Here is a 25,735-nt window from a genome sequence, read left to right as displayed (position 1 = left end):
CTCTCAATCAATTGCCTAACAAATCTCAGGGTAATTATTAACTTGCCACACTCATGGAGTAAGCACGAACTGCATATCTGTAAGATACAAGGAACTGCAGATGCTGGTCTACAAAAAAAAGACGTAAGGTGCTGAAATAACTCAACAGGTCAGGCAGCGTCTCTGGATACATGGAAAGGTGACGATTTGGGTTGGGACTCTTCTTCAGATGCAAGAATTGTGTGCAATTAGTAAGTTTTTGCAGCAGCAACATCAGACCATTGATTCACGTTCCTGCTGATGCTAGTATGTAGTATCACAGATGTGCCGATCACATTCACTGATTCAATTTCAGCTTCCAATCCATCAGATAGTACATTAATAATGTACATCCTGAAAGAATTTCTAGCTCAATATAAGATAACAATATTTTGAAAAGTACAAAAAATACCTTTATTTCATTAGACAAAAATATCAGAGGATAGTTAGTCAAAAATATTAGTGATAGTCCTTTAGAATAGAAAAAATGGCAAAGGGATTTCTATAAATCGTTAGTTTCACCTTAGCGAATCTGGAACAGGAAACAAAGTGCTGGAGGAACTCAGTGGGTCGAGCAGCATCTGTGGAGCCAGAGAGATGGTCGTTTCGGGTAATTTCAGGGAACTGGAATAATTTCGGTAAATTTCCGCATCCGGCCAGCGAAGGGGTGTAAAGGTAACACACACAGCACTGCCGGTTTGGCGCTCAAAGGTTTAAACAGAGCGCCGTCATTTTAACGAGTGGGAATTTAAACAAAGAGCTGTCGGCTGCAGCGCTATGGGTTCCTACTATAGCGCTACCAGCCGCTGCGCTATCGGCTTTAAACATAGCGCTATGGCCACTGCACTATGGGTCACAGACTGTTCGGGAACATTCTCGTATAACAACGAGTCTTTGGAATTCTCTTTCTCAGTGGAAGTTGAGCCTTTGATTATTTTTCAGGAATTCTGGATAAACCTAGTGGTGAAAAGTTACCAGTGAGCAGTGGGATTGCATTACGGGGATTGGCCTTGATTTTACAGAACGGTGGGTTGGCTCAAGGGGCCGAAAGGGAGGGAGGGAGGGAGAGAGGGACAGGTGGAGAGAGGGAGAGAGGGAGAAGGAGAGAGGGAGAGAGAAGGAGGGGGAGTGAGAGAGAGAGGGAGGGAATAAAAGAGGGTGGGAGGGAGAGAAAAAGGGAAGGGGGAGAGAGAGAGAGGAAGGGAGAGAAAAGGGGAGGGAAGGAGAGAAAGAGGTGAGGGGAGGGAGAGAAAGAGGGAGAGACGGAGGGAGGGAGGGATGGGAGAGGGAGAGAGAGACGGAGAGGGAGATAGGGAGGGAGAGAGGGAGAGAGGGAGAGAGGGAGTGAGTGAGTGAGTGAGTGAGTGAGTGAGTGAGTGAGTGAGTGAGTGAGTGAGTGAGTGAGTGAGTGAGTGAGTGGAGAGGGAGAGGGAGAGGGAGAGGGAGAGGGAGAGGGAGAGGGAGAGGGAGAGGGAGAGGGAGAGGGAGAGGGAGATGGAGAGGGGGAGGGAGGAGGGAGGGAGAGAGAGGGAGGAAGGAGGGGGAGAGAGGGAGGAAGGGAGAACAGAGACTGAGACACATGAGAGCAGGTTGGAAAAATGAAGACAACAAAAGCTGTTGGAGGCAACGACAGCTGCCTTGCATAATACTGTACAAGTGAGTAACAGAAGCAGGCAGATACAGTGTAGTTACATAGATCTGTTTTGCCTTGTTCTTCTTTGTGTTGTTACCGTGTGCCCACAAAAAAAACCCAACAACATATAGCACGCAGGAAGCATTTTTGAAAATTTCAGGAAATACCATCAAATTCCAGGAAATTTGGGATTCTATTTAAGGAAGAAAAATGGTTGAGGTGTGGAAGCAATGTGGTCAGGCTAAGGGCAGTGAAGTCTGAAGAAGGGTCTCGACCCAAAACATCACCTATTCCCTTTCCCCACAGATGTTGCATGACCCGCTGAGTTACAATTGTATTGTATTGTATTATTACTCATCTCAGGCACACCGACTCAGACATAAATTCTGGAGAATCATGAAACAGCTGATGCTGGAATCTTGAGCAAAAACAAAGTGCTGCAGGAACTCAGCGAGCCAGGCCGCATCTGTAATGGGAAAGGACGAATGACATTATAGTTTTTCAGACTATAAGGGGAGATAGATATCCCGGATTTGGATCCTGACAGAGGACAGTTAGTCTGAAGAAAGCCCCCGTCCTGAAACACCCTCTGTCCATTCCCTGCACAGATGCTGCCTGACCCGCACATTTCCTCCAGCAGTATGTTATGTACACAAAAATTAAACATTGGCTATATTTAAGAGGGAGTTAGATGTGGCCCTTGTGGCTAAAGGGATCAGGGGATATGGAGAGAAGGCAGGTACAGGATACTGAGTTGGATGATCAGCCATGATGATATTGAATGGCGGTGCAGGCTCGAAGGGCCGAATGGCCTACTCCTGCACCTATTTTCTATGTTTCTATAATTACATAAAATCATGCAAGACAGTAAAATGAAACAATACTGTATTTAAAAAAAAGACATTCTTTTAAAACACAATCAGTTTAGCTTGGGGAGGATCATTATTATCCGTGAAATGAGGTACAGTGAAAAGCTTTTGTTTGTGTGTTATCCATTCAAAGAAAAGACTATACATGAATACAATCAAACCGTCCACAGTGCACAGATAAGGTAAAGGATAAATTAGAAATAAAGCAAGTCGGCACTTCAGTTCGGGATCCTGCACCAGGTTTGAAGCCATTTGGGGGGGGTTTGGGGGTCAGGTAACTGAGGTGATTCAGGCAAAGTGGCAGTTAATCTGTGTGCAACATATAAACCCAGTGATGAGAGAAACAGCAGACTCTGCTTTAGTGCTGGTGCTTGAGCGATAGATGTGGGCAGTGTAAAACCTGCATTATGTAGTGCCATGGCAACCTTTCCACCCGCTGGAGAGGAACGTCAAGGCTTTGGTTCAGCATCTCATTGAAAGACCGCAGTGCAGTGCACCCTCAATAATGCACTGAAGTGGATGTTTAGCAAACATGCTCAGTCATTTAGAGAGGATCCTAAATGCACACCTTTCAGGGACAAGGGTGCAACAAACTGAGCCTGGCTAAGTAAGGGGAGCAGAATGGGCAAGATAGGGTGGCTCGCTTGCCAGTTTTGCTCTCAGCTTGGGAAAGGCTGTATCCATGTCCGGTGATATATGTCCACGGTAAAATAGTGATAGATCTGAAGAAGGGTTTCGGCTCGAAACGTTGCCTATTTCCTTCGCTCCATAGATGCTGCCGCACCCGCTGAGTTTCTCCAGCATTTTTTGTCTACCTAGTGATAGAGACTCAACAGATATACTTGAACGAAATGAGCGGGTGATCGATGGTCGGCATGGACTCGGTGGGCTGAATGGCCTTTTTCGCCATGCAGTTTCTTTCAATCAATCGATCACTCTGCCGCACCTCTCAAGGATCCTCAGTTGAAAAGTCATTGAATGACGGAGGAAGCAGGAGCAGATCCACCTGCTCCTCACGTCTGCCTCAACACTCATGATGTGCATGATCTCTCTCAGGAGTCAGCTCTTCTGTGCCAGTGCCACATAGACCTCATGTTGAAACAAGGAACTGCAGACGCTGCTTTACACAAAAGGACACAAGGTATGGAATAACTCTCTCTAAAGAAGGATCCCGACCCGAAACGTCACATATCCATGCTCTCCAAAGATGCTGCCTGACCTGTTAAGTCACTCCAACACATGGTGTCCTTTCTTTCCGCATAGACCTCGGTTTCTTTTGTTAGAAGATTCAAAACTGTGCTGAGTTATCCAGGTGAACACGCAGTATTTTTCCCCAAGGTAGCGGATTCTACAGCTAGAGGCTACAGGTGTAAGGTGAGAGTGATTTCAGAAGGACCTCAGGTCAATCCATTCACTCAGAGGAAGCTATAGAAGCGAATACAATTACGACTTTTAAAAGACTTCTTTTGGACAGATGTTTAGAAAAGATAGACACAAAATACTGGAGTAACCCAGCAGGGCAGACAGCATCTCTGGATAGAAGTAATGGATGACATCTTGGGTCGAGGCCCTTCTTCAGACCGAGAGTCAGGGGAGAGGGAGACAGAGATATGAAAGGGTAAGGTGTGAAAACACATATGGAAAGGGGATGATGATCAAGGAAATGTAGAATGGTACATTGTTAGCTGTGGGGAATGTGACAGTGAGACCACCTCAAGTTAACAATCACGCTGGTTCTGTAGGAGGCAGCCAATTGACAATAATGGCTTGATGCTCAAAGTAAAATGAAAATCTGCCCACGCATCTTCAGAGAATGGGACGAGGAGGATGGCACAGTGCCACAGTAAGTAGAGCTGCTGCCTTACTAGGTAGAGACACAGGTTCAATCCTGACCTCTGCTGCTATCCCTGTAATCGAGTGAGTTTCCCCCGGGTGCCCTGTTCCCAGCCAAAGGACAGTTTGAATGGACAGTTACTTGGCTATTGTAAATTACCTCTGGTACATTAAGTTACATGAGAGAAGCACAGAAGGGGTCAAGGTTAAGTGGAGAGAATCAACAGCTTCAAGTTCTTGGGTGTGCATATCTCTAAAGATCTATCCCGGGACCAGAAAATTGATGCAACCACGAGGAAAGCTCTCCAATGCTTCAACTCTCTGAGAAAATTGAAGAGATTCAGTATGTCGCCGAATACTCTATAGAACCTCAACAGGTATGCTGCAGAGAGCATGTTCACTGGTTGCATAAGGGCCTGGTTGGGGTAACTCAAATGATCATGAACGACCAAAGTTGCAGAGAATGGTAGATACTACCCAGTCCACCGTAGGTATTTGCATCCCCGCCATTGATCTACAGAAGGAGCTACCTCAAAAAAGCATCTAATACCATTATTGACGTACATCATCCTGACCACGCACTCATCTCACTACCACCATCAGGAAGAAGGTGCAGGAGCCTAAAATCTGTGACCTCCAGGTTCAAGAGCAGCTTCTTCTCAGTAGCCCAGTGGGCGGCACAGTGGCGCAGTAGTAGATTTGCTGTGTTACAGCACCAGAGACCCAGGTTCGATCCTGACAACAGGTGCTGTCTGTACGGAGTTTGTACATTCTCTCTGTGACCGTGTGGGTTTTCTCCAGGTGCTCTGGTTTCCTCCCACATTCCAAAGACGTGCAGGTTTGCAGGATAATTGGTTTCTCTAACTAGTCCCTGGTGTAGAGGATAGAACCAGTGTATGGGATAATTGTTGATTGATGCAGACTCGATGGGCCAAAGGGCCTGTTTTCACACTGTACATAGAGTCATACAGCGTGGAAACAGGCCCTTTGGCCCAACCTGCCCACACCGACCGACATGCCCCATCTACACGTCCCACGTGCCTACATTTGGCCCATATCCCCCTAAACCTACCCAATTCATTCCAAACCTATCCTATCCATCGCACTACACCTAACACTGCACACACTAACCTCAATCCAACTCAGTAACTCTGATTTCCTGTGGACTTTGTTTTGATTGAACAACATACGTTGGTTTTGCACTATTATGGTTTAGTTACCTAGTGGATTGTCACCTTGTCGTGATGGAGAAGCTTGTGTGGTCCTGAGATCCTGAGAGCGATGCCGTCTGGAACTATGCTCCAGGTAGGGTCACCCATGGCGGTAAGATCGAGGGGGAGGTCCCTGACAAAGAGCAATCCAACCAAGACCTCAACGGTGAAACAGGCGGAGGATGATGGCTGACTTTAGTGGAGCATCACAATGGCTGGGAAGGCGGATGAAAGCTGCAGCAGAAAAGGGTCCCCAGTCGTCTTGGACTCCATGCCACTGGATCCTGAACCAGATCTGTCAAGAACCGTGTGGTGGCTTTCTGTGCACCAGTCTCCCCACGTTAAACAAAGTCACGCACAGGCGTCCTCCCAAAATAGGACAGTATTACTCGTTTCTAATGACCACCGATGATGATGACCTAGTATTACTGTTTATTAATTAATTGTATTATAAATGTATCTTTATCTGTGTGCTATTGCATTAATGGGCATGTATTGCTGTGGCAAGTAGGAATTTAATTGTTCTGTTGCTGGTAGATATGACAATGATGTATTGTTGACTCTTGAAGTAAGTGGAGAGAGGGATTGATATGATTGCTCTAAGAGCCAGCATTGACTCAATGGGCCGAATGGTCCCCTTCCACTTCCGTCGTGCTAATAGCTGTTTTGTCTTAATCTGTGACCATGCCAGATCCCCTTCCCCTGACATTTTTCCCTGGCTATTCACTAAAATTCCTCAAATCTTACAGCATCTCTGTAACCTCTCAGCATTGTCACCGGGGGATAATCTGAACTGTCAGCATTCACACGGGAAACCAGAAGTCCACTGGTAAAACAAACAGTTCAGAATGTATGTGGCAGATAGTGGATTGACAAAGAAAAATCCTCAAGCCACATTCACAACAAACATCCTCCTTTACCATGAACAGGAAGCCGAATAATGGGCAGGGCAATGCACGGTGTGGGATGCAACAGTGGGCTAGATCAGTGGTTCCCAACCTTTTTTAGCTCATGGCCCCCTTGGGCTCTTAAATTTTTCTGAGCCCCCCCCCCTGACATTATTAGCGGGAAAAAGTGCCCCCCTTCATTGAACCTGTGGCCCCCTAAATCCCCAAATTTTTCGGTGGCCCCCCTGAAATTTGCCATGGCCCCAGGTTGGGAATCACTGGGCTAGATTATAGTTTAATCAAATCTATGCAGAGGAGATTACAATGAAAATTGCCCCATGTTGGTATGTTATTGTAACACCCACAGCCACAATCGAGATTTACATTTCAATATTTCCCGTTGCTGCTATGGAAAAAAAAACAAATTCTGCTTCCAGACTGAGTTTTATCTTGAGAAATTGTTTCCAATTAAAATTTGATTTGTTTTCTTAAAGGCGTATTGTCATCTTCGGTGACCATAAAAGACAATTGAATAAGGCCAGATTAGAGAAAGATACAGCAGGGTGGTGTGACCACAAGAAGTGACCAATGCCATATATTGTTAATATTAGATTTATTCATCTTTTGGGTGAGAATGGGGAAGAGAGAGGTCCCGTAGAAAAAAATGATCAGTTCTGCTTAATTAATTGAGCAATATAACGAGGACATATTTTAAAAATGCTTGCTATATTTCATATAAGGCTGAACTTATTGCATGCAGATGGTTTAAAAAAAAAAATTAGGGTGACGCGCTTTAAAAACCCAGCTACTGGTTGACGGTTCCGTGACGTTGGGTTGCACTTTAAATTTCTGCTCCTTGTTAGCAGTGTATTGGCTGCACTATCACGACGTTGGCAGCTGGGCTTTGCTCTTTGCAAGATCCGTTTTGATTCTCCCTGCGTTCAGTGTAGCTAGCCTTTTTATCTGTGGGTTCTATTAATTCAAGGGGAATTTGAAAGCAGCTGAAGGGGGGGGAAATATGACCGGGGAAGAAATCAAAGAGCCTGAGGAGCAACAACAGCAGCAAGAACCACCACCGCCACAACCACAACCACAGCAGCCTAAAGAAGAGAGCAAGGAACCGGCGCCAGAGGTTTCCTACAAAGCCGTGGTGCTCACGGGGCCCGGGGGTTATGATAAAGTGAAGGTCGACGTCAGGAAGGGTGTCCCGGTGCTGAAAGCAGGTGAAATCCTGGTGCGAGTGCACGCTTGTGGCTTGAATTTCACCGACCTGTTGGTCAGACAGGGGGTGATCAGCAAACACACTTACCTGGGCACTGAATGTGCGGGTGTGGTGGAGGCACTCGGGGACGATGTGACCGATAGAAAGGTAAGGTGTCACCTGCGAATTATGTCCACCCTCCCCCCTCCGCCCCCGGGAGTCCTTTCGGCAATTGAGTTGTGTGTGTTAAATGAAGGCGCTGCTTCGCTTGGCAGTGAAGCCACCGCCCCTGTCTCCGCGGACAACGGATCGACGTGACTGCGGCCGAATTTCCTTGAGCCTTCAGCGTGGCTTTCAATGTGTGTGTGTGTGTGTGTAGTTTTACTTTTGTTAAGTGAAGCCTAGACAAAACTTTTTCTGTCTTTCTCGCCTCTTTTCTTCCTCCCCAATCTCCCCCCCCCCCCACCCCACCCACCCAGTCGCCTTCCAAGCAGTATCTCGACTCTGGACCCCAGCGTGAAGCCTTTCATGTTTGGGCTGTGTGGTTGATATGTGAGAATCTAAGGTCTTTACATTAAAAAAATGTTTCCCCGCGGAGTTAGCTTCTATCCGAGCTTTTAAGAACAGGCAAGCGTTAGAGTATTACGGTGTTCTTGAAGGAAAGTAGAGCAGCAGATGTTTTAAATAAATTTGGAAATGATATCACGTCCCATTTCCTCCCCATTGTCTAACGGGACCTGTCCTTTGTGCTCCCACCTCCGCCCTATATTACTGCAGGGATCTCCAAGAATGCCATATTTTTTCTCTCTCTCTCTCTCTGTGCAGACTTTCTCAACAAATAATTCTGATCGCAGACATAACGTTATCCCGAATATTTTCGAAGTGCTCTGCTTTTTTTTTTTTACCCGCTACTTACTCCCACTTCATTGCACACCCGAGGTTGGGACCATTTGTTGCTTTCATTCGAAGGCTTTGGGGAGTAAAAGAGGAATGAACTTGCTGTCTGCAATGGGAGGTGACCACGTCCCCACCATCTCCTTGACCCTGGACACGCCCTGCAGCAGTGCGGATTTTTTTTTTCTCTCGCCAGACCGCTTGTTATTTGCATTCTTCGCCGTGAGGAAAAGAATATATTTCCACTTGTTGCGTTCCTATTGTTATCTTACTCCAATAACTTCACCAGATTGGTATGGCGCCTTCCTGCTGTGTGACTACAGTTAACAGCATCAGTCAGGCCTTTACTCTTATTCATGCAGTGCATAGAACGATGTCACACACGAACAGGCCCTTCGGCCCACAGTGTCCGTACTGTACACAATGCCAAGTTAAACTAATCTACCTGAATTTGATCCATATCCATGTGCTTGCCAAGGCCTCTTAAACACCACTATCATATTTGCCTCAACCTCCAGTATTTGCCTCCACCTCCAGTATGTTGCAGGCACCCACCACTCTTTTTTTGAAACTCGCCCAACACGTGTTCTTTGAACATTCGCCTTAAAGCAATGGCCTCCAGTGTTTGATATTTTCACCCTAGAAGGAAAAAAGGTTTGAACTGTCTACCCTGTCTTTGCCCCTCTTAATTTTATGTACTTCTATCGGACCTGGCGGTGACAGCCGCACAGATGTGGTCAGGTGAAAATATATAGATACTGAGCCAGTGATGGTCATAGAATGGTTGTCCAAATGTTGAAGGTGGATTTTTGAAGTGAGGTTCAGAGGAGACTAATTGCAGTTCTGGGGAAGGAATGGGGAGAGGGGATCTAGAATGCTTGAATCGGGCTGTGAGGTGTGGTTGAGTGTGGAGGTGTTGGGTTTGAGCAGGAGTGAGTTCTGGGCCATATTGTTTAGAGACTGCAATATTGAGCAGAGTTAATTGACCAGTCTTGTCCCATCCTTAATTTTGGAAAGTTTGAACAACAAGTGGATGGACTTACAATATACTGCCTGAAGAAGGGCGTCGACCCAAAACGCCCATCTTTCCTTCTCTCCAGAGATGCTGCTGCCTGTCCCGCTGAGTTACTCCAGCAATTGTGTCTATCTTCTGTATATGTTGCTGCAGGTATAGACAGTGCTGCTTTGTGGACACTGAGTTGAGTGGGCAAATGTGACTTTGGCCCTGCAAGATAAGTGATGGAGTCATCCAACATTTGCCTGGTTTCTAATCTACCATTGTAGAATAGCTTGAGGAACTATTGTATGTGTTGGAAGGAACTGCAGATGCTGGTTTACACCGAAAATATGCACAAGATGCTGGAGTAATTCAGCTGGGACAGGCAGCATCTCTGGAGAGAAGGAAAAGGAGATGTTTCGTGCCAACGCCCTTCTTCAGGCTAGTCCATCCACTTGTTCGAACTATCCAAAATGAAGGATGGAACAAGACTGGTTAATTAACCCTGCTCTATAGTGCAGTCTTTACACAATATGGCCAATTGACCTGTCCCTCAACGTTCTCACACATCACTTCTGTTTCTGGGCAAAATAATCTAGGACAACTGAATCCTTTTAAGAAGCATGCTATGAACTTTGTGTGAAAGGGTCCTGACCCAAAACGTCACCTATCCTTGCTCTCCACAGATGCTGTCTAACACACTTGGTTACTCCAACATTTTGTGACTTAATTCCCTTATGGCCTGGTGTGCATTTTTGCATTTCTGTTGTATTTGAATGCCGTTTGATATTTGTCACATTTTTGTGTACACCCTTTCTCTTGACATACATGTTGAATGTGGTGGTTCATTAAAAAAACACTGCTAATGATTTAGTTATGCAGTGTTCAACTGTGACTTCATATATGCAGTCCCTCGTATCTGAGCTGTGATGACTTTATATGTTCATCTCCTTGTCGAAGGAAAGATGAGGTGCATTGGAACAGTTCAGAGGATGTCTTCCGTGCAATGCATGGGTTCTCTGTGAAGAGGTGGGGCAATCTAGGCTTGATCCACTGGAGTTTTAAACCAAAATTGAGAAGAGACTTAAATGAACAGAAGATTCTGAAGGGTGGGAGTGGAGGGAGATCTTGATGGGGTAGATGTGGAATGGATTCTTTGTACATGTAACTTATGATGACAATTTTTCCTGAGGAGTGACTTCAACACTCCTCGCCAAAGGATGGTGGAAGTGGAGTTTGAAAATAATCTTAAGGTAGATATGCATTCTTGATACGCAAGTTGGTTAAGGTTGCTGGGGGTCAGCAGGTATAGAGTTGAAGCAAGAATCATACAAGCCATGAACTTATTGAAAGGCATAACAGGCTCAAGGGATTTGGTAATCTTCAACTGCTATTCAAGTTGTGTGGCATACAACTTCACAAAAGTATAATGTTTGGTTTGCACAACGCAATTGAGGTCACGTTAGCGCAGTGGTAGAGTTGCTGCCTTACAGCGAATGCAGCGCCGGAGTCCCGTGTTCGATCCCGACTACGGGTGCTGTCAGTACGGAGTTTGTACGTTCTCCCCGTGACCAGCTTGGGTTTTCTCCGTGATCTTCGGTTTCCTCCCACACTCCGAAGACGTACAGGATTTGTAGGTTAATTGGCTTGGTAAATGTAAAAATTGTCCCTAGTGGGTGTAGTATAGTGTTAATGTGCAGGGATCGCTGGTCGGCACAGAGCCGAAGGGCCTGTTTCAGCGCTGTATCTCTAAACTTAAACAAGCGAAAAAATTGAGGAACTGTTGTTGAAATTCATATGAATGTCCAATGTTATAGAAGTTTTTCTGGTAAATAAGAGGAAAGATTGTAAAACTTAATTTATTTTACCTAATGCCTGGATAAATAGTGAGACTCGGCAGAAGTGCTGTAAAATGGAAGTTTTAATTTTGAATTTTTTTTTAAAGGATACATTTGTGTTTATGCAATTTGTAACACCTGAGGGATTGGGGTAGATTATTTGGCAGTTTGATGTGTTGAAGGAACTTGAATGTTGAATGATGCCATTATTTTTTTTTATGGTTAAAGAAAGGTTAGTTGAAATTGTCTCGCTTTTAGACAGTGTAAAGTTTGTAAAATGAAGAGGGATAAGATTTAAAAATCAGCACTTTTTTTTTTCATACATCTATCCCTTGGACTGCAGGCTTGCTGCTGCAAACAGACACTGGTATTCGATTTGGAAGAAATCACATTCGAGTGGTGTAGAGTCAATGTCATTAAAGATGAAGTTGTTTCTGAATGTGGTGTCGATGCAGCTGCTTGGGGGAGGGGCACCAAGGCACAAGAAAAGGGCTTTTCTTTTGCATAAACACACTTGCTGCTTCAGGGTACTGAATTGTGGATGAATTTTCTTTTTGCAGCAGGGCGGGGGAGAAGTTAAATTTTTGAGCTTCCTTCTATGGTCCCTTTGGAGATTAGTCATATGGAAGGAGACCTTGCGAATAACTATCTTATTAGTCATTACAGACATGCTTCATTGCAACAGAATTTCCAAGGGCAGCAAAACAAGCAAACAATGCTGTATTAAAGTATTTATTTCCTAATGGAGCTGATCCTATCATGTTTGAACCCAATGAAGTCACGAGCAAGCGTTGCGAAGAACCTGGCTTGCATTCTATTTCCAGGCACAATTTGAACTTTCTACGAGATTCAATTATTGAAAATTGCTACTGCTACTGCTGATTAAACCCAAGGTGTATTGTACTCTCTGGATCAGAATCGCCCACAAACAAAACATAACATTAGCTATAAATGCATGTGTAGATGACCATTGCTTTGGTTACTCTAACTGCGACTGATTGTCCAGTCTCTGACCTTTCCTGGTAGTGACCCTGGAGAATGTCCAATGCTGGTGCTGGTACTAAATCTCTGACTGGTGATCATCATCGACTTGGAGGATAGATGTTGCTCTTCTGTGCATGTTTGCAGAGACAATTTTATTTTGGTATTGCCTTGTGGTTTTCTTTTGGATATATGCATGAAGGCAGTGCAGTTTAGGGCTTGAGGTAAGAACCATGAATTGGGAAAAGTATTGACAATTGAATGATGACATTCTTATTTGCAGGTAGACAAAAATGCTGGAGAAACTCAGGGGTGAGGCAGCATCTATGGAGCGAAGGAAATGGGCAACATTTCGGGTTGAGACCCTTCTTCAGACTGATGTGAGGATGGGGGGGGCGGGAGCGGGAAGAAGAAAAGAAGAAAAGAAGAAGAGGCGGAGACAGTGGGCTGAGGGAGAGCTGAGAAGGGGAGGAGAAAGCAGGGACTACTTGAAATTAGAGGTCAATGTTCATACCGCTGGGGTGTACACTACCCAAGTGAAATTATGAGGTGCTGCTCCTCCAATTTACGGTGGTCCTCACTCAGGCCATGGAGGAGGCCCAGGACAGAAAGGTCGTATTTGGAATGGATGGGGGAGTTGAAGGGCGGAGCCACTGGGAGATCGGTTAGGTTAATGTGAACCGAGCGGAGGTGTTGGGCGAAGCGATCACCAATCCTACACTTGGTCTCACCGATGTAGAGCAGCTGACACCTAGAGCAGCGGATGCAGTAGATGAGGTTCACAGGACTTGCAGTGTAACAGTCCTATGAACATTAAATACAGATGACGAATGACAAAAAAAAAAAAAAATCTTCAATGCAACTCCATAGAAGATGGAATGACTGGGTTGTGTAGAAATGGCACTGGAACAGACTCCAATGCTTTAGGTTCTGATTCCAAGTGGATGTGATGGTTAGGCACTGCAGGAGTTCACTAATAAATACTTCAGTTGTGAGCCTGCTGCTGTAAACTTATGCACTGAGGCACTTTTTTTATTCTTGCCTGTGGGAAGAATCTGGCCCTAGGCCAAAGGTGCGGGGCCAGGAATTATAAAGGTTCGTAGTCAAGTGTGGATTTTGCAGGAATTCCAATCTTACCATTGTAGCAGTCAACATCTAAATGTCCTGGGCGTGCAAGAGATGTTAGCTCTGGTACTTGTTCTGAGCTGACCCACAACAGTCCCAAGAATAGATACAAAGTGCTGGAGTAACTCAGCGGGTCTGGCAGCATCTCTGGAGAAAAAGGATAGTAGAATTTTCGGGTTGGAATCTAAGGGTTGGAAGATTCTAAGCCGAAACGTCACCCAGCTTTTTTTTTTCTCCAGCAATGTTCAATTGTCAAGCCTGCCTCCCTGAGCTGCTCCAGCACTTTGTGTCTTTCTTCACTATATAACTAGCATCTGCAGTTCCTTCCTACACAGTCTCAAGAGTATTGTACAGGAACAATACAACTCAATGCACAACTTCAATCGAGTGTGGATCATGCAGCACGGAAACGGGCACGACTGCCCAACCCATCCATGCCAACCAAGACCAAGATGCCCCATTTGCCTGCGTTTGGTTCATATCCCCCTAAACTGATCATTGTATCGGACACTGAAGCACTTAAGTATTTAACGTTCAGTGGTGTGAAGTAATCTAGGATTTCCCGTTAATGTGATCACCAATGTATTTTGATCGCAGAATCCTGGAAAAAGAAATGGGAATAGAATGGAGTTCCTGTCCCTTGTGCCAAAACACCTTGGAAAAGCCCAGGAAGATGCAGTGCCCACACTATCCTGGCTTCCCAACCCCACCCACCCCTTCACATTACGCAATTGGCCTTTCACCTCAACCTCGCTGTATTTCCCTGGAGCACTGTCATTTTTTTTGCAACTGTTTGCCAATTATGTTACTAACTCTGGCCACTTCTTCCAAGGTTGGTGACAAGGTAATTGTGCTAAATCTGGATGGAGGACTTTGGGCAGAGCTGGTGGCGACCACGGTCGCCCGTACATTCTTGATGCCTGAAGGGATGAGCTTTCAAGATGCTGCTGCTCTCTCGATCAATTACTTGGTCGCATACATGATGATCTACGACTTCGCAAATTTGCGTCCAAATCAGAAAATTCTCATCCATATGGCAGCTGGTAAGAGTTTCTCTGTCTCTCCATAGTTTTGTGTACATGTTATTAAATTGTTATCGTGGAATACACTGTAGCTGGGCGACTGGAACTTTGCACAGTACTCCAAGTGTGGACTCCATCGATTCTGCCACTTGGCTACTCTCTGGGGCAATTTGTTATGGCCAATTACCCACCATATCTTTAAATTTGCGTGAGAGAACTGGAGCACCTGAGGTCATGATTGAACCCGAATCTTTAGTGCTGTGAGCAAGTGATTCGCATTGTGCCAACTACCCGCCACCAGTTCCCCTCTCTCCTTCAACACTAACCTGCAATGTTCAAACATCCCTGAAGGGCAACATTTCAGGTTGGGACCCTTCTTCAGGCAATGGGTCTGAAGAAGGGTTCTGACCCAAAATGTCACCTATCCTTTATCTCTAGAGATGCTGCTTAACCCACTGAGTTACTCTCACACTTTGTGTATATCTTTGGTATAAACCCGCATCCACTGTTCTTTGCTTCTATTTCCTTTCGCTGTTCGTTCCATGTGCTTGCTTCTCTCTATGCGAAAACGTTGCCCTTTGGGTTCCTATAAAAAATCTTTCCTCGTCTTGAACCTATCCATTCTAGTTCTTGATTTCCTGTGTATTTACCCTCTCTATTCTCCTCTTGGTTTTATATACTTCTATAAGATCACTCCTCTGCCTCCTGCGCACCAAGGAATGCCATTTCCAGGCTGCCCAGTATCTCCCTACAGCTCATGGAATGCAGAAGTCATTTGAGTATCTCCTAAGCTAGTTCTTCAAGTCTCCATGTTTAGTTTGTGCTGCATGTATTACTGAACTGAATTCAAGACAAACAATGGTATTTGTCAAGCCCTTTAAGTATTACTTATGCCAAACTCACTTATCTGTAGAGGCTCCTTCCAACTGTGATGCCTATAACCGTTCAAATGCAATTTCTTTCATGGACCAAATGTCACAATCAACTTTGTGCCTCAGATGCAATGTGTTATTTTATTTTAAGCTTTGCGAGAAGAATTTTGTAAAGGCTCTGAGGTTAGTGTTGAACATTAACATTAGTTGGAACATATCCTAAGTACCTCCTGTTTTGCTTGGACAGCTTACAAACCAGCAGTATAAATGTTGATTTATCTTATTTCAAGTAACTCTTGCATACCTTCTCTCCCTCCCCCCCCCCCCCCCCCCCCCCCCCCCCCCCCCCGCCCCCCCCTTACCCTACCCTAGTCATCCTACCAGTTCCACTGTTCACATCCTTGTAACCCTGTTGTTGCCACATGTTCCCCAGCCAACAATGAGCCAGTGTGGACTCCATCCTTCCTGAGGTCATCTGTTCCCAGCCCTGTTTTGTTCTGGCCTTCTCTATCTTTCAATCTGAAGAAAGGTTCCAACCCAAATTCCTTTTCCTTTTGGTCACCTATTCCTTTTCTCTGGAGATGCTGTCTGACCCATTTAGTTAGTCCAGAATGTTGTGTCTATCCTAAGCTCTAAATTGTGTACCACGTGGGGAAAATGCCATCTTACAATACCAAGTAGTCATTGGTTCAGGTAAAAGATATTTAGGACCTGGAATTGACACTTGAAGTTTAACACTTGAAGTTTAAAAGTAGAACATTTCTGTTAATGGTGCCAAATGTAAAATATGTAAAAGTGGATCTTGAACTCCTGTCCAGAAGTTGTTCTGCTCACTGAAACTAATTGTGGCACAGTTTACCATACTTGGTTTACTAGAGAATCAAATATCTATGCTTTGTTTCATGTAGAATTATACAGAACTGGAAAATTAATCAAGATCGGCTTCTGTTTGTTCAGTCTGCATCTCAGCAGACAGTTTAGGCACCAACATCCACTTCCAGCTCTTGGCTATCTTTACTTAACTTCCTCCCATATTGCTTCCTGTGAGGACTCTTGCATGCTCCCTGTTTGTACACTAGTTTCCACATTGTGTAACATCTTCAAAGTGTTCCTCAATCTTATTCTCCCATTAACACAGCTGACAAGCCGTCAACTGCCTTGCCTATTGTCCGCGCCTATTTTCAACACTTTCGAGCCAGAGTTAAGTCGGAGTTCCCTTGGATCTTGTTTTCCTTCACATTCATCAATTATACTTTACAATGTTCTTCCACCTTCCAGATACATTCTCTCCTGTCAGCATCCTGCAAGGGCCAAAGTCTTCTCAACCTAGCCCACTCTTCCACTTCTACCAACCCATCACTTTCTCTAAGCCCTGTCACGTTCTCTGTAATGCTATCTCTTCCCACCGTCCAGTGATGCAAAATGTGCAGTAGTGATTTCATTGCACTTCTAATTCAATGTGATTCTCCCGATATTGGAATAGCCATGTGCAGAATTGGGTAGGAAGGAACTGAAGATGCTGGTTTACCCTGATGATAGACACAAAATGCTGGAGTACCTCAGTGGGACAGGCAGCATCTTTGGATAGAAGGAATGGGTGATGTTTTGGGCTGAGACCACCTTCAGATATGGGCGACTGGTTTGCTAAACACTTAATTTAGTTTAGTTTAGAGATACAACATGGAAACTGACCTTTCGGCCCACCACGTCCATGCCGACCATTGATGACCCATTCACACTATTTCTATGTTATCCCACTTTCAAAGCCACTCTCTACACAGTAGGGAGCAATTTAGTGAGACCAATTCCTCCCCTCCCCACATTTCTGGTAACACAAAACTAACTTGTTTCTTGCTCGCAGTTCTGAAGGGCATTTGCCCTATAAAGTTTCCTCTTCCTCTCCCTCCATCCTTCCGTGTGTGTGTCCCCCCCCCCCTTCCTCCCTCCCTCCTTCCCCCAGGATACTGCCTGACATGTTACCTCTTTGTTCCTGTATGGATCCACAGACTATCATTGGTGGAACTAAATTGTGTATTTCTCGCATTTTCCGTTTTTATCTTACTTTAAAAAAAGAATAATGTTGTGACCATTGATGTGGTAACACGACCACAGTGCGGGCTAATCTGCTATACATGCATTTGTTCAGGTCACTTCACTGAGACTGGAAGCTTGAGACTACTCCTGTGGTGGTGATGGTTTGAAAATGTCCAATGCCTGCATGAAGCAAGCCTCGATTTCTACAGCTTTCGGCCCCTGACTTGCAATTCCATAACCGCAATATAGCAACTCTATTCAACTTTATTTTAAAGTTGCAATTTAGTTTCTTTTTTCCCCATTTTCCAACAGTGATAGTCTGTGGACCCACACAAGGAACAAAGAGGTAGTGATAGATATGTTTCCTCCAAGGTCTTGTGTGAGTATCAGCTGCCAGTTGTTTGCCTCTTGGCATTCGGTTGCATAGTGGGTAACCTCTCCCCTCATGGACTCGCCGGTTGCTGTTCACTGGTGAGGATTGTGTGCATGTTGTTTGTGAAACATGCACATAGCAATCGGAGTATTGCCTGAAGACACTGCTGTTGTAATGCAGCAGGCAATTTGCACATAGTCTAAAAACAGCAACAAAACGGTGAACAGTAAAGAGATCTCATTCTTTTTCCACCCTGATATTGAAAGGGTTTCCATCATTTTTTTTTTTTTATTTTAATATATTTTTTTATTAAAGGTAATCAATTACAATGCTTCAAACAACTTTATATCAAATTAATTCAATTTGCATTAAGTAAAACACTAGTAATACTTATCTACTATTTTTTTTAGAAATAATGATAGAAAAAGAATAGAACAGTTATAAATCATTAAGAGAGTGATTAAATAATAATTTGATTATATATAAGAAAGAAAAGAGAAACGGAAAAAAAAAAAAAAAAAAAAAAAAATGAAAAACCACAATATGTATTGTTAATAACACTACTACAAGTGATAGTATCAATAAAGACATATATGTTAATTCCAATCATTTTTATACAGTTAACAGCCTTTGATGCTATAAGTGACAAAATATGGACATGTTTGCTGGAAATTAATAAAACGGGTGCCTTCCACAACCAATTTCCGTTCTTATAAAATACGTTTTTTTATAAGGGAGTGCGACACGGTGGTGCAGCTGTGTAGTTGCTGCCTTACGGCGCCAGAGACCTGGGGTCAATCTTGACTAAGGGTTCTTGTCTTGTGGAGTTTTACGTTCACCCTGTAATCTGTGTGGGTTTCCTCCAGAATCTCCGGATTCCTCCCACACTCCAAAGACGTACAGGTTTGTAGGTTAATTGGCCAGGTATAATTGTAAATTGTCCCCAGTGTGTGTAGGATGTTAATGTGCGGGGATCGCTGGTGGGCTCGGTGGGCTGAAGAGCCCGTTTCTGCGCTGTACCTCTAAACAAAACTTTGTAGTGCGGCAGTTAAATTGCGCAAAGATTCAATGAATACTGGCCAGCTTCAAATCGTGATGGGGAAACCAGTTGTACAATGCAATGCAATCTTATGTAATCTGACTTTTAATGAAGAAAAAATGCCCTGGAATGGCAGCAAACTCATTTTGAATGTGTGAAGAAAAGTTGCAAGATTTTACTGTCAAAGCATTATTTAGACCATCTTGTGGCACCTCTTGAGATAATTATCTCTAGATAATCAATGTTTTTTTAGGTTGAAATCATTCAGATCAACTTGGTCTACTGAAGCCATTCCTCAACTTGGCACATGCATCAGACAGCATGAAATGGTAGAGACAAAAATGCTGGAGAAACTCAGCGGGTGAGGCATCATATATGGAGCGAAGGAATGGGACGTTTCGGGTCGAGACCCTTCAGACTGATGTCGGGGGGAGGCGAGAAACATAAAGGAAGGGCGCAGTCAATAGGCAGTGGGAGAGCTGGGAAGGGGAGGGGAAGGAGGGAGAAAGCAAGGACCTGAAATTGGAGAAGTCAATGTTCATATCACTGGGGTGTAAACTACCCAAGCAAAATATGAGGTGCTGCTCCTCCAATTTGCGGTGGGACTCACTCTGGCCATGGAGGAGGCCCAGGACAGAAAGGTCGGATTCGGAATGGGAGGGGAAGTTGAAGTGCTGAGCCACCGGGAGATCAGGTTGGTAATTGCGAACTGAGCGGAGGTGTTGGGCGAAACAATCACCAAGCCTACGCTTGGTCTCACTGATGTAGAGCAGTTGACACCTGGAACAGTGGATACAATAGATGAGGTTGGAGGAGGTGCAGGTGAACCTCTGCCTCACCTGGAAAGACTGCTTGGGTCTTTGTATGGAGTTAAGGGGGGTGGGAAGGGACGAATTTACCAGGGAGTTACGGAGGAATGGTCTCTGCGGAAAGCAGAAAGGGGAGGAGATGGGAAGATGTGGCCAGTGGTGGGATCCCGTTGGAGGTGGTGAAAATGACAGAGGATTATATAATAATATAATAAACTTTATTACAGACTCAAGGTCCAGACAAGGGGCAACATTACATTAAAAATGCATTGCATATCAAATATCATAAATATATATAAAATCATGGTATATCACATAAAAACATCATAATTTATATTTAACAAAAACCCACAATACTTAAGTTAAAAATCCAGATTAAAAGATGATCAATGTCCTACAACGAGACAACGATACCAGTGTCTCCACAACTGGGATTCGTAGCGTGTAGTGCTAACCCTTATGTTTGTCAAGGCCACAATAAGCACATTTTTAGAGTCATTTATCCTGCAAATGAATTTATACATGTGGTGTCTTAGGATAGCTTCTAAAGTACTGACTCCTGCAGCCACAAACATATTACTGGCACTACACCATCTAGGTTGCCTTAGCAGTGTTCTCATGGCATCGTTATATGCCACCTTTAGTCTCTGCATACTTGTCTTTAAATAGTTCGACCACAGGTGCGCAGTGTAGAGGGGTGTGCAGTATGCTCTAAATAGCGACATCTTCACCACATCTGCACACTCACCAAATTTACGCAAGAGGATATTTGCCTGTACATACAGCATGCGTCGTTGCCTATAAATATCCTCATCATCTGTCATTTGTTCTGTAATAATATGCCCTAGATATTTTATCCTATTACAGACACTAAGATTGTTGTCAGACAATTTAAAAACAGGATATTTTAGGCATTTATCCTCTTTGGTTCTACAGACCATAACAGCACTCTTACTAGCATTATATTTAATGTCATGTTCCACACCATACACGGAACATATAGTAAGGAGCTGCTGGAGATCAGCGCTAGATGGACTAAAGACCACAAGATCATCTGCATACATAATATGGTTCACTAAAATATTACCAATCACGCACCCAGTTGTATATGTTGTATGCGATGGCTGGTCGGGTGGAAGGTGAGGACAAGGGGGACTCTGTCCTTGTGACGTGGGGGGGGGGGGGGGGGGGGGTGGGGAGGGAGAGTGGAGCTATGGGATATAGAGGAGACCCTGGTGAGAGCCTCATCTATAGTTGAAGAGGGGAACCCGCGTTCCCTAAAGAATGAGGGCATCTCCAATGCCCTGGTTTGGAACACCTCATCCTGAGTGCAGATGCGGTATAGACGGAGGAATTGGGAGAAACTGGGAAATGGAACCAGATTAAAATGTGTGGTGATGGATAAGTTATTTATAAGTGCATGAATATCAGATGGAAATTGTGACCTAACTGTTCGCTGCTGCTGCCAAATAATTTGATCTTTAATAAAACCAACAAATGGGCAGTGCTGAGCCGAAATGCTGTTCCATCTTCAAATCTAGATTGTTTATCAGACACTAACATTTGGAAGATATTTTATCCTTGTTAAACTGAGTCTTTGTTTTTGGCGGAAATCTGCACAAGCCAAGATGACGTCTTCAACTGGAAATGTTTGTTTTCAATGTTAAAACAATGTTAAATGTTGGTGTGGTGACAATTCTCGTTGTGGATTAATGTTTTTAGTGCCAAACATTCTCGTTTGTATGCCATTAGTCTTTCCCTGAACCTAAGACTCTAGAAGAACTCTTGCTCTAGAAGTTGTTCGGAATCCCACTAAAATGTGGGATTAAAGGAGCACATGCCAGCAGCTGAAGGAAGGATGTCACAAAGTTGGAAGGGTGCAGACGAGATTGTTGTTACCTGGGCTCGAGTCGGAGAGAGGTTGGATAGGCTGGGGCATTTTTCTTTGGAGCTTGGGAGGCTGAGGGTTGACCTTATTGAGGTGTACAAGACCATGAGGGGCATTCATAACACTTGCTGTCCTTTTCCTAGGATTGTGGATTCTAAAACTTGAGGACATATACATAAGGTGAGTGGGGAGAGATTTAAAAGGGACCTCGGGGGCAACCGTTTCACTCTGGGATCGTCCATATGTGGAACGAACTCTGGGGAAGCTAAAGAAACGGATACAATGATGACTTTTAAAAGGTATTTGGACAGATACATGCGTGGGAAGGAGAAAGGTCTCGACCTGAAACGTCAACCATTCCTTCTCTCCAGAGATGGTGCCTGTGCTGCTGAGTTACTCCATCTTTTTGTGTTGATGGGCAAACACATGAATAGGAAGAGTTTAGAGGGCTGTGGGCTAAATGCAGACAAATGGGAACAAGCCCAGGTTGCTAACATGGTCAGTGTGGATAAAGCAGGCTGAAGGGCCTGTTTCCATACGATACAGTTCTTGTTCTATTCTTGCAAATCTTTGCCAAAAAAAAATGGTTGTTTTTAAGTGCTCCAGTCACCTTCCTGTAGTCATGATATATTAATATATCACCAGACATTTAGGTTGGTAGTAGGAAGATTAGCATTTGTTTGGGATATTTTAACAATGCTGGAGTTCATAGTTAAGCAATGAGTGCCAAAACACTCTGGGCTGCTGTGTCAGTGCAGTGCTGACTGGGTTCTCTGCTCTATATCGGATGAAAAATTGAACCCAAAAACCCAAGCTTTGGGTGAACACTGTTGGTCTCAAGTACCCAAAAGCAGGGGATTAGTTCTTGCAGGCCAGCCAAATTCATCAATCATGGGACGCGACTAGAATTGATATTTTGGCCGTTATGAAATGTCCACAATGGCAAACAAATGTTAGAAATAATACTGAGAGGGTGTTTGAGACCTTTAGACTTGCGGCATGGAAACAGGCCCTTAGGCCCACGGAGTCCACACAGACCAGCAATCGCCCTGCACGCCCACAAACTATCCTACACACAAGGGATAATTTTACTGAAGCCAATTAACCTACAAACCAATACATCTTTGGATGTGTGGGAGGAAACTGGCGCACCTGGAGTTAACTCGCATGGAGAACGTACAAACTCCATATTCAGGATCAAACCTCTGGAGCTCCAAGGCAGCAACTCTACCCATGTGCCACTGTGCAGCCCTTGCAAAATATATCTGGCGAAATCCAATGTAACACAAATTGCCACCATATTTCCATAAATAGTTAAGTAATTCACTAACATAAGATCTTAAGACATAGGAGCAGAATTAGGCCATTCAGCCCTTTTAGTCTGCCCCACCATTTTATCATGGCTTTTTATTTCCTTTTTTTTTTTTTCCCCTCAATCCCATTCTCCTGCCTTCTTCTTTCTGTAAGCTTTGACATCCTTTCTAACGAAGAACCTATCAAAGTCCACTTTAAAAATACCCAATGACTTGGCCTCCACTGCCCTATGTGGCAATGAATTCCACAGATTCACCATCTTCTGTCTAAAGATATTCCTGCTCATCTCCATTCTAAAGGTACGTCCTTTTTATTCTGAGGCCGTGCCCTTTAGTCCGATGCTCTCCTACTACTGGAAACATCCTCTCCACATCCACTCTAGCAAGGCCTTTCATTACCCGGTTGGTTTCAAGGAGATGCTATCTCCTCGTTCTTATCTCCAGCAAGTACAGGTCCAGAGCATCAAACACTTCACATATGTTAACCCAATCAACTCTAGGATCATGCTCGTAAAATTCCTCTGGATCCTCTCCTACGCCAGTACATCCTCACCCAGACATGATGCCCAAAACTGCTCACAATACTCCAAATGTAGTCTGACCACTAGCTTATAAAGCCACGGCATTAAATCCTTGTTTTTATTTTTTATTTTAGTCCCCTTGAAATGTATGCTAACATTGCATTTGCCTTCCTTACTACCAGCTCAACCTACAAATTATCCTTTTGGGGAATCTTGCCCCAGCACTCCCGAGTCTCTTTGCACGTCCGGTTTCTGAATCCTCCCCGTTTAGAGAATAGCCTGCGCCTTTACTTCCGCCAAAGTGCATGAGCGTACACACTCGGACAGACACACTTGACTTTCAGCAAGTCTTCATTTGAAGGAGAGTTGGCTAACAGCCAGCTGAGTTATTTTCAAGTGATTCCTGATTGTTACAACTTTTAAACCTCGAGTTAATTTTTAAGCTTCTATACCTTGATGGATTGTTTGGATCCAGTGGAAATGTAAAATAAACTGTAGACATCCTTGTGGGAAATGGAGGATTTACCTGCCGGATGACTAATATATTCTGAGTCTTTGAGTAAGTTGACCAAAGTTTCATTAGTTAAGGAATTGTTTAAAACCAACTAACTAGGGCTTTATTTTACCAGTGACTAACAGTATACCTGGTACCTATTACTTGAAGCTGATCCCAGTGATGCCTTCATTAGGTTAAACGATAAATCAAAGGCAACTGGGGAACATAGGTACTTGGTCCCAGAGGCGTGACCATGTAGGCCAGTATATATGTGTTTAAAAAGGCTCTCGGGTACAGATTTGCTGATTTTAACTTCTGTACCTGAGCAGAACCTGCCTTACTGAAATATTAATCAACCTTTCGAAAACCAATAAAGAATGCCCTTTTTCCTTGTTGAATAACACCCCTGACAACTATTAGTTTAGTTAGTTTATTGTCAAGTGTATCGAGGTACAGTGAAACACTTTTGTTGCATGCTAACCAGTCGGTGGAAAGACTATAACATGATTACAATAGTGTCATCCGTAGTCTACAGATACATGATGGAGGGGATAATGTTTAGTGCAAGGTAAAGTCCGATTACCTTGTCCGAAGGCCTCCAATGAGGTAGATTGTCGCTCAGGACCGCGCTCTAGTTTTTGACAGGATGGTTCAGTTGCCTCGTAATAGCTGGGAAGAAACTATCCCTGAATCTGGAGGTGTGTGTTTCCACACTTCTGGACCTCTTGCCTGATGGGAGAGGGGAGAAGAGGGAGTGACCTGGGTGAGAGTCGTCCTTGATTGCGCTGGTGGCCTTGCCAAGGCCGTGTGAAGTGTAAATGGAGCGGAGGTTGGTTTGTGTGATGGTCTGGGCCATATCCTCCTTCCCAGAGATTCTAATATTCCTTTAGGAATGTTTACATTCATTTCAGAAAATGTGCAGTTCAAGATCCAACGTGTGAATTAATAATTTCTTGTATATGCTTATTGCTTCCCATGTTAAATAGTGCTTTAAAGACCCGCTGGAAAAATTGTATGGAGCTTCAGGAATTGCGAAGGATGGGTTGTGACCGCTCTCTCCTGATTTCTTAAAGTTTGAGTTGAACGTTGACGGTGGTCTTGATTTGGTTTTGTTACATTTTTTGTTCAAATGCACTGACCAGTTTGCAGCATTGATCATCTCTCATTGTTCACTGCAGGTGGTGTAGGAATTGCTGCAACACAGCTGTGCAAACTAGTTAAAGACGTGACCATCTTTGGGACTGCCTCCGCCTCCAAACATGAAACGATCAAAGAGAATGGCGTGTCTCACCCAATTGACTACAACACCCTGGACTATGCTGAAGAAGTTCGCAAGATTGCCCCCAAAGGTAATGGGGTGGACTGGGTGGTTGATTGGGAGGCATTGATAGGGTGGATAGTTAGAACCCTTTTCCCAGGGTGGAAATGTCCAACATTAGAGTGCACAGCTACAAGGTGAGAGGGGGACATTTTTATGGAGATATAAGCAGGACAAGTTTAAAAAATATATATATATATTTAAAACAATTCATTTATAAACACAGTGGTGGGGGGAGCCTGGAACACTTTTCCAGGGGTGGTGGAGGAAGCAGATACAATAGTGGTGTTTAAGAGGTGCATGAATGTACAAAGAATAACAAGATATGGATGATGTGCAGGCAGATGAGATATGTTTAACTTGGCATCATGTTTGGCACAAACATTGTGGACCGAGGCGTTCCTGTTCCGTATCGTTCAATGTAATTGGCAAACTTCAAGTTGCCGCTGACTTGAAGGCTATCTTTTTCATGACTAATGTTGTTGTGTGCCATTAGAAAGCACAATAAATAGTAGACGGAACAGTTATTGCACAGATAAAACATTTAATTAATACATTTGCAT

The 25,735-nt window shown here is 44.1% G+C and overlaps 1 protein-coding gene across 1 annotated transcript in view; it reads left to right on the top strand.

Moving 5' to 3' along the window:
- Nucleotides 1-7,300: 7,300 nt before the first annotated feature.
- vat1 (vesicle amine transport 1) overlaps nucleotides 7,301-25,735 on the top strand; it is a 44,104-nt gene continuing 25,669 nt past the window's right edge. Inside the window, exons 1-3 of the mRNA XM_033035260.1 lie at nucleotides 7,301-7,820; nucleotides 14,320-14,530; nucleotides 25,033-25,203. Of these exons, the coding sequence (XP_032891151.1) occupies nucleotides 7,470-7,820; nucleotides 14,320-14,530; nucleotides 25,033-25,203 (733 nt within the window). The 5' untranslated portion in view covers nucleotides 7,301-7,469. The remainder of the gene's footprint in view (nucleotides 7,821-14,319; nucleotides 14,531-25,032; nucleotides 25,204-25,735) is intronic.

This window comes from Amblyraja radiata, chromosome 16, assembly GCF_010909765.2.
Source record: "Amblyraja radiata isolate CabotCenter1 chromosome 16, sAmbRad1.1.pri, whole genome shotgun sequence".
Taxonomy (NCBI): domain Eukaryota; kingdom Metazoa; phylum Chordata; class Chondrichthyes; order Rajiformes; family Rajidae; genus Amblyraja; species Amblyraja radiata.
Note: the sequence above shows the minus strand (reverse complement) of the source record. Positions and strands in the feature narration are given on the sequence as shown.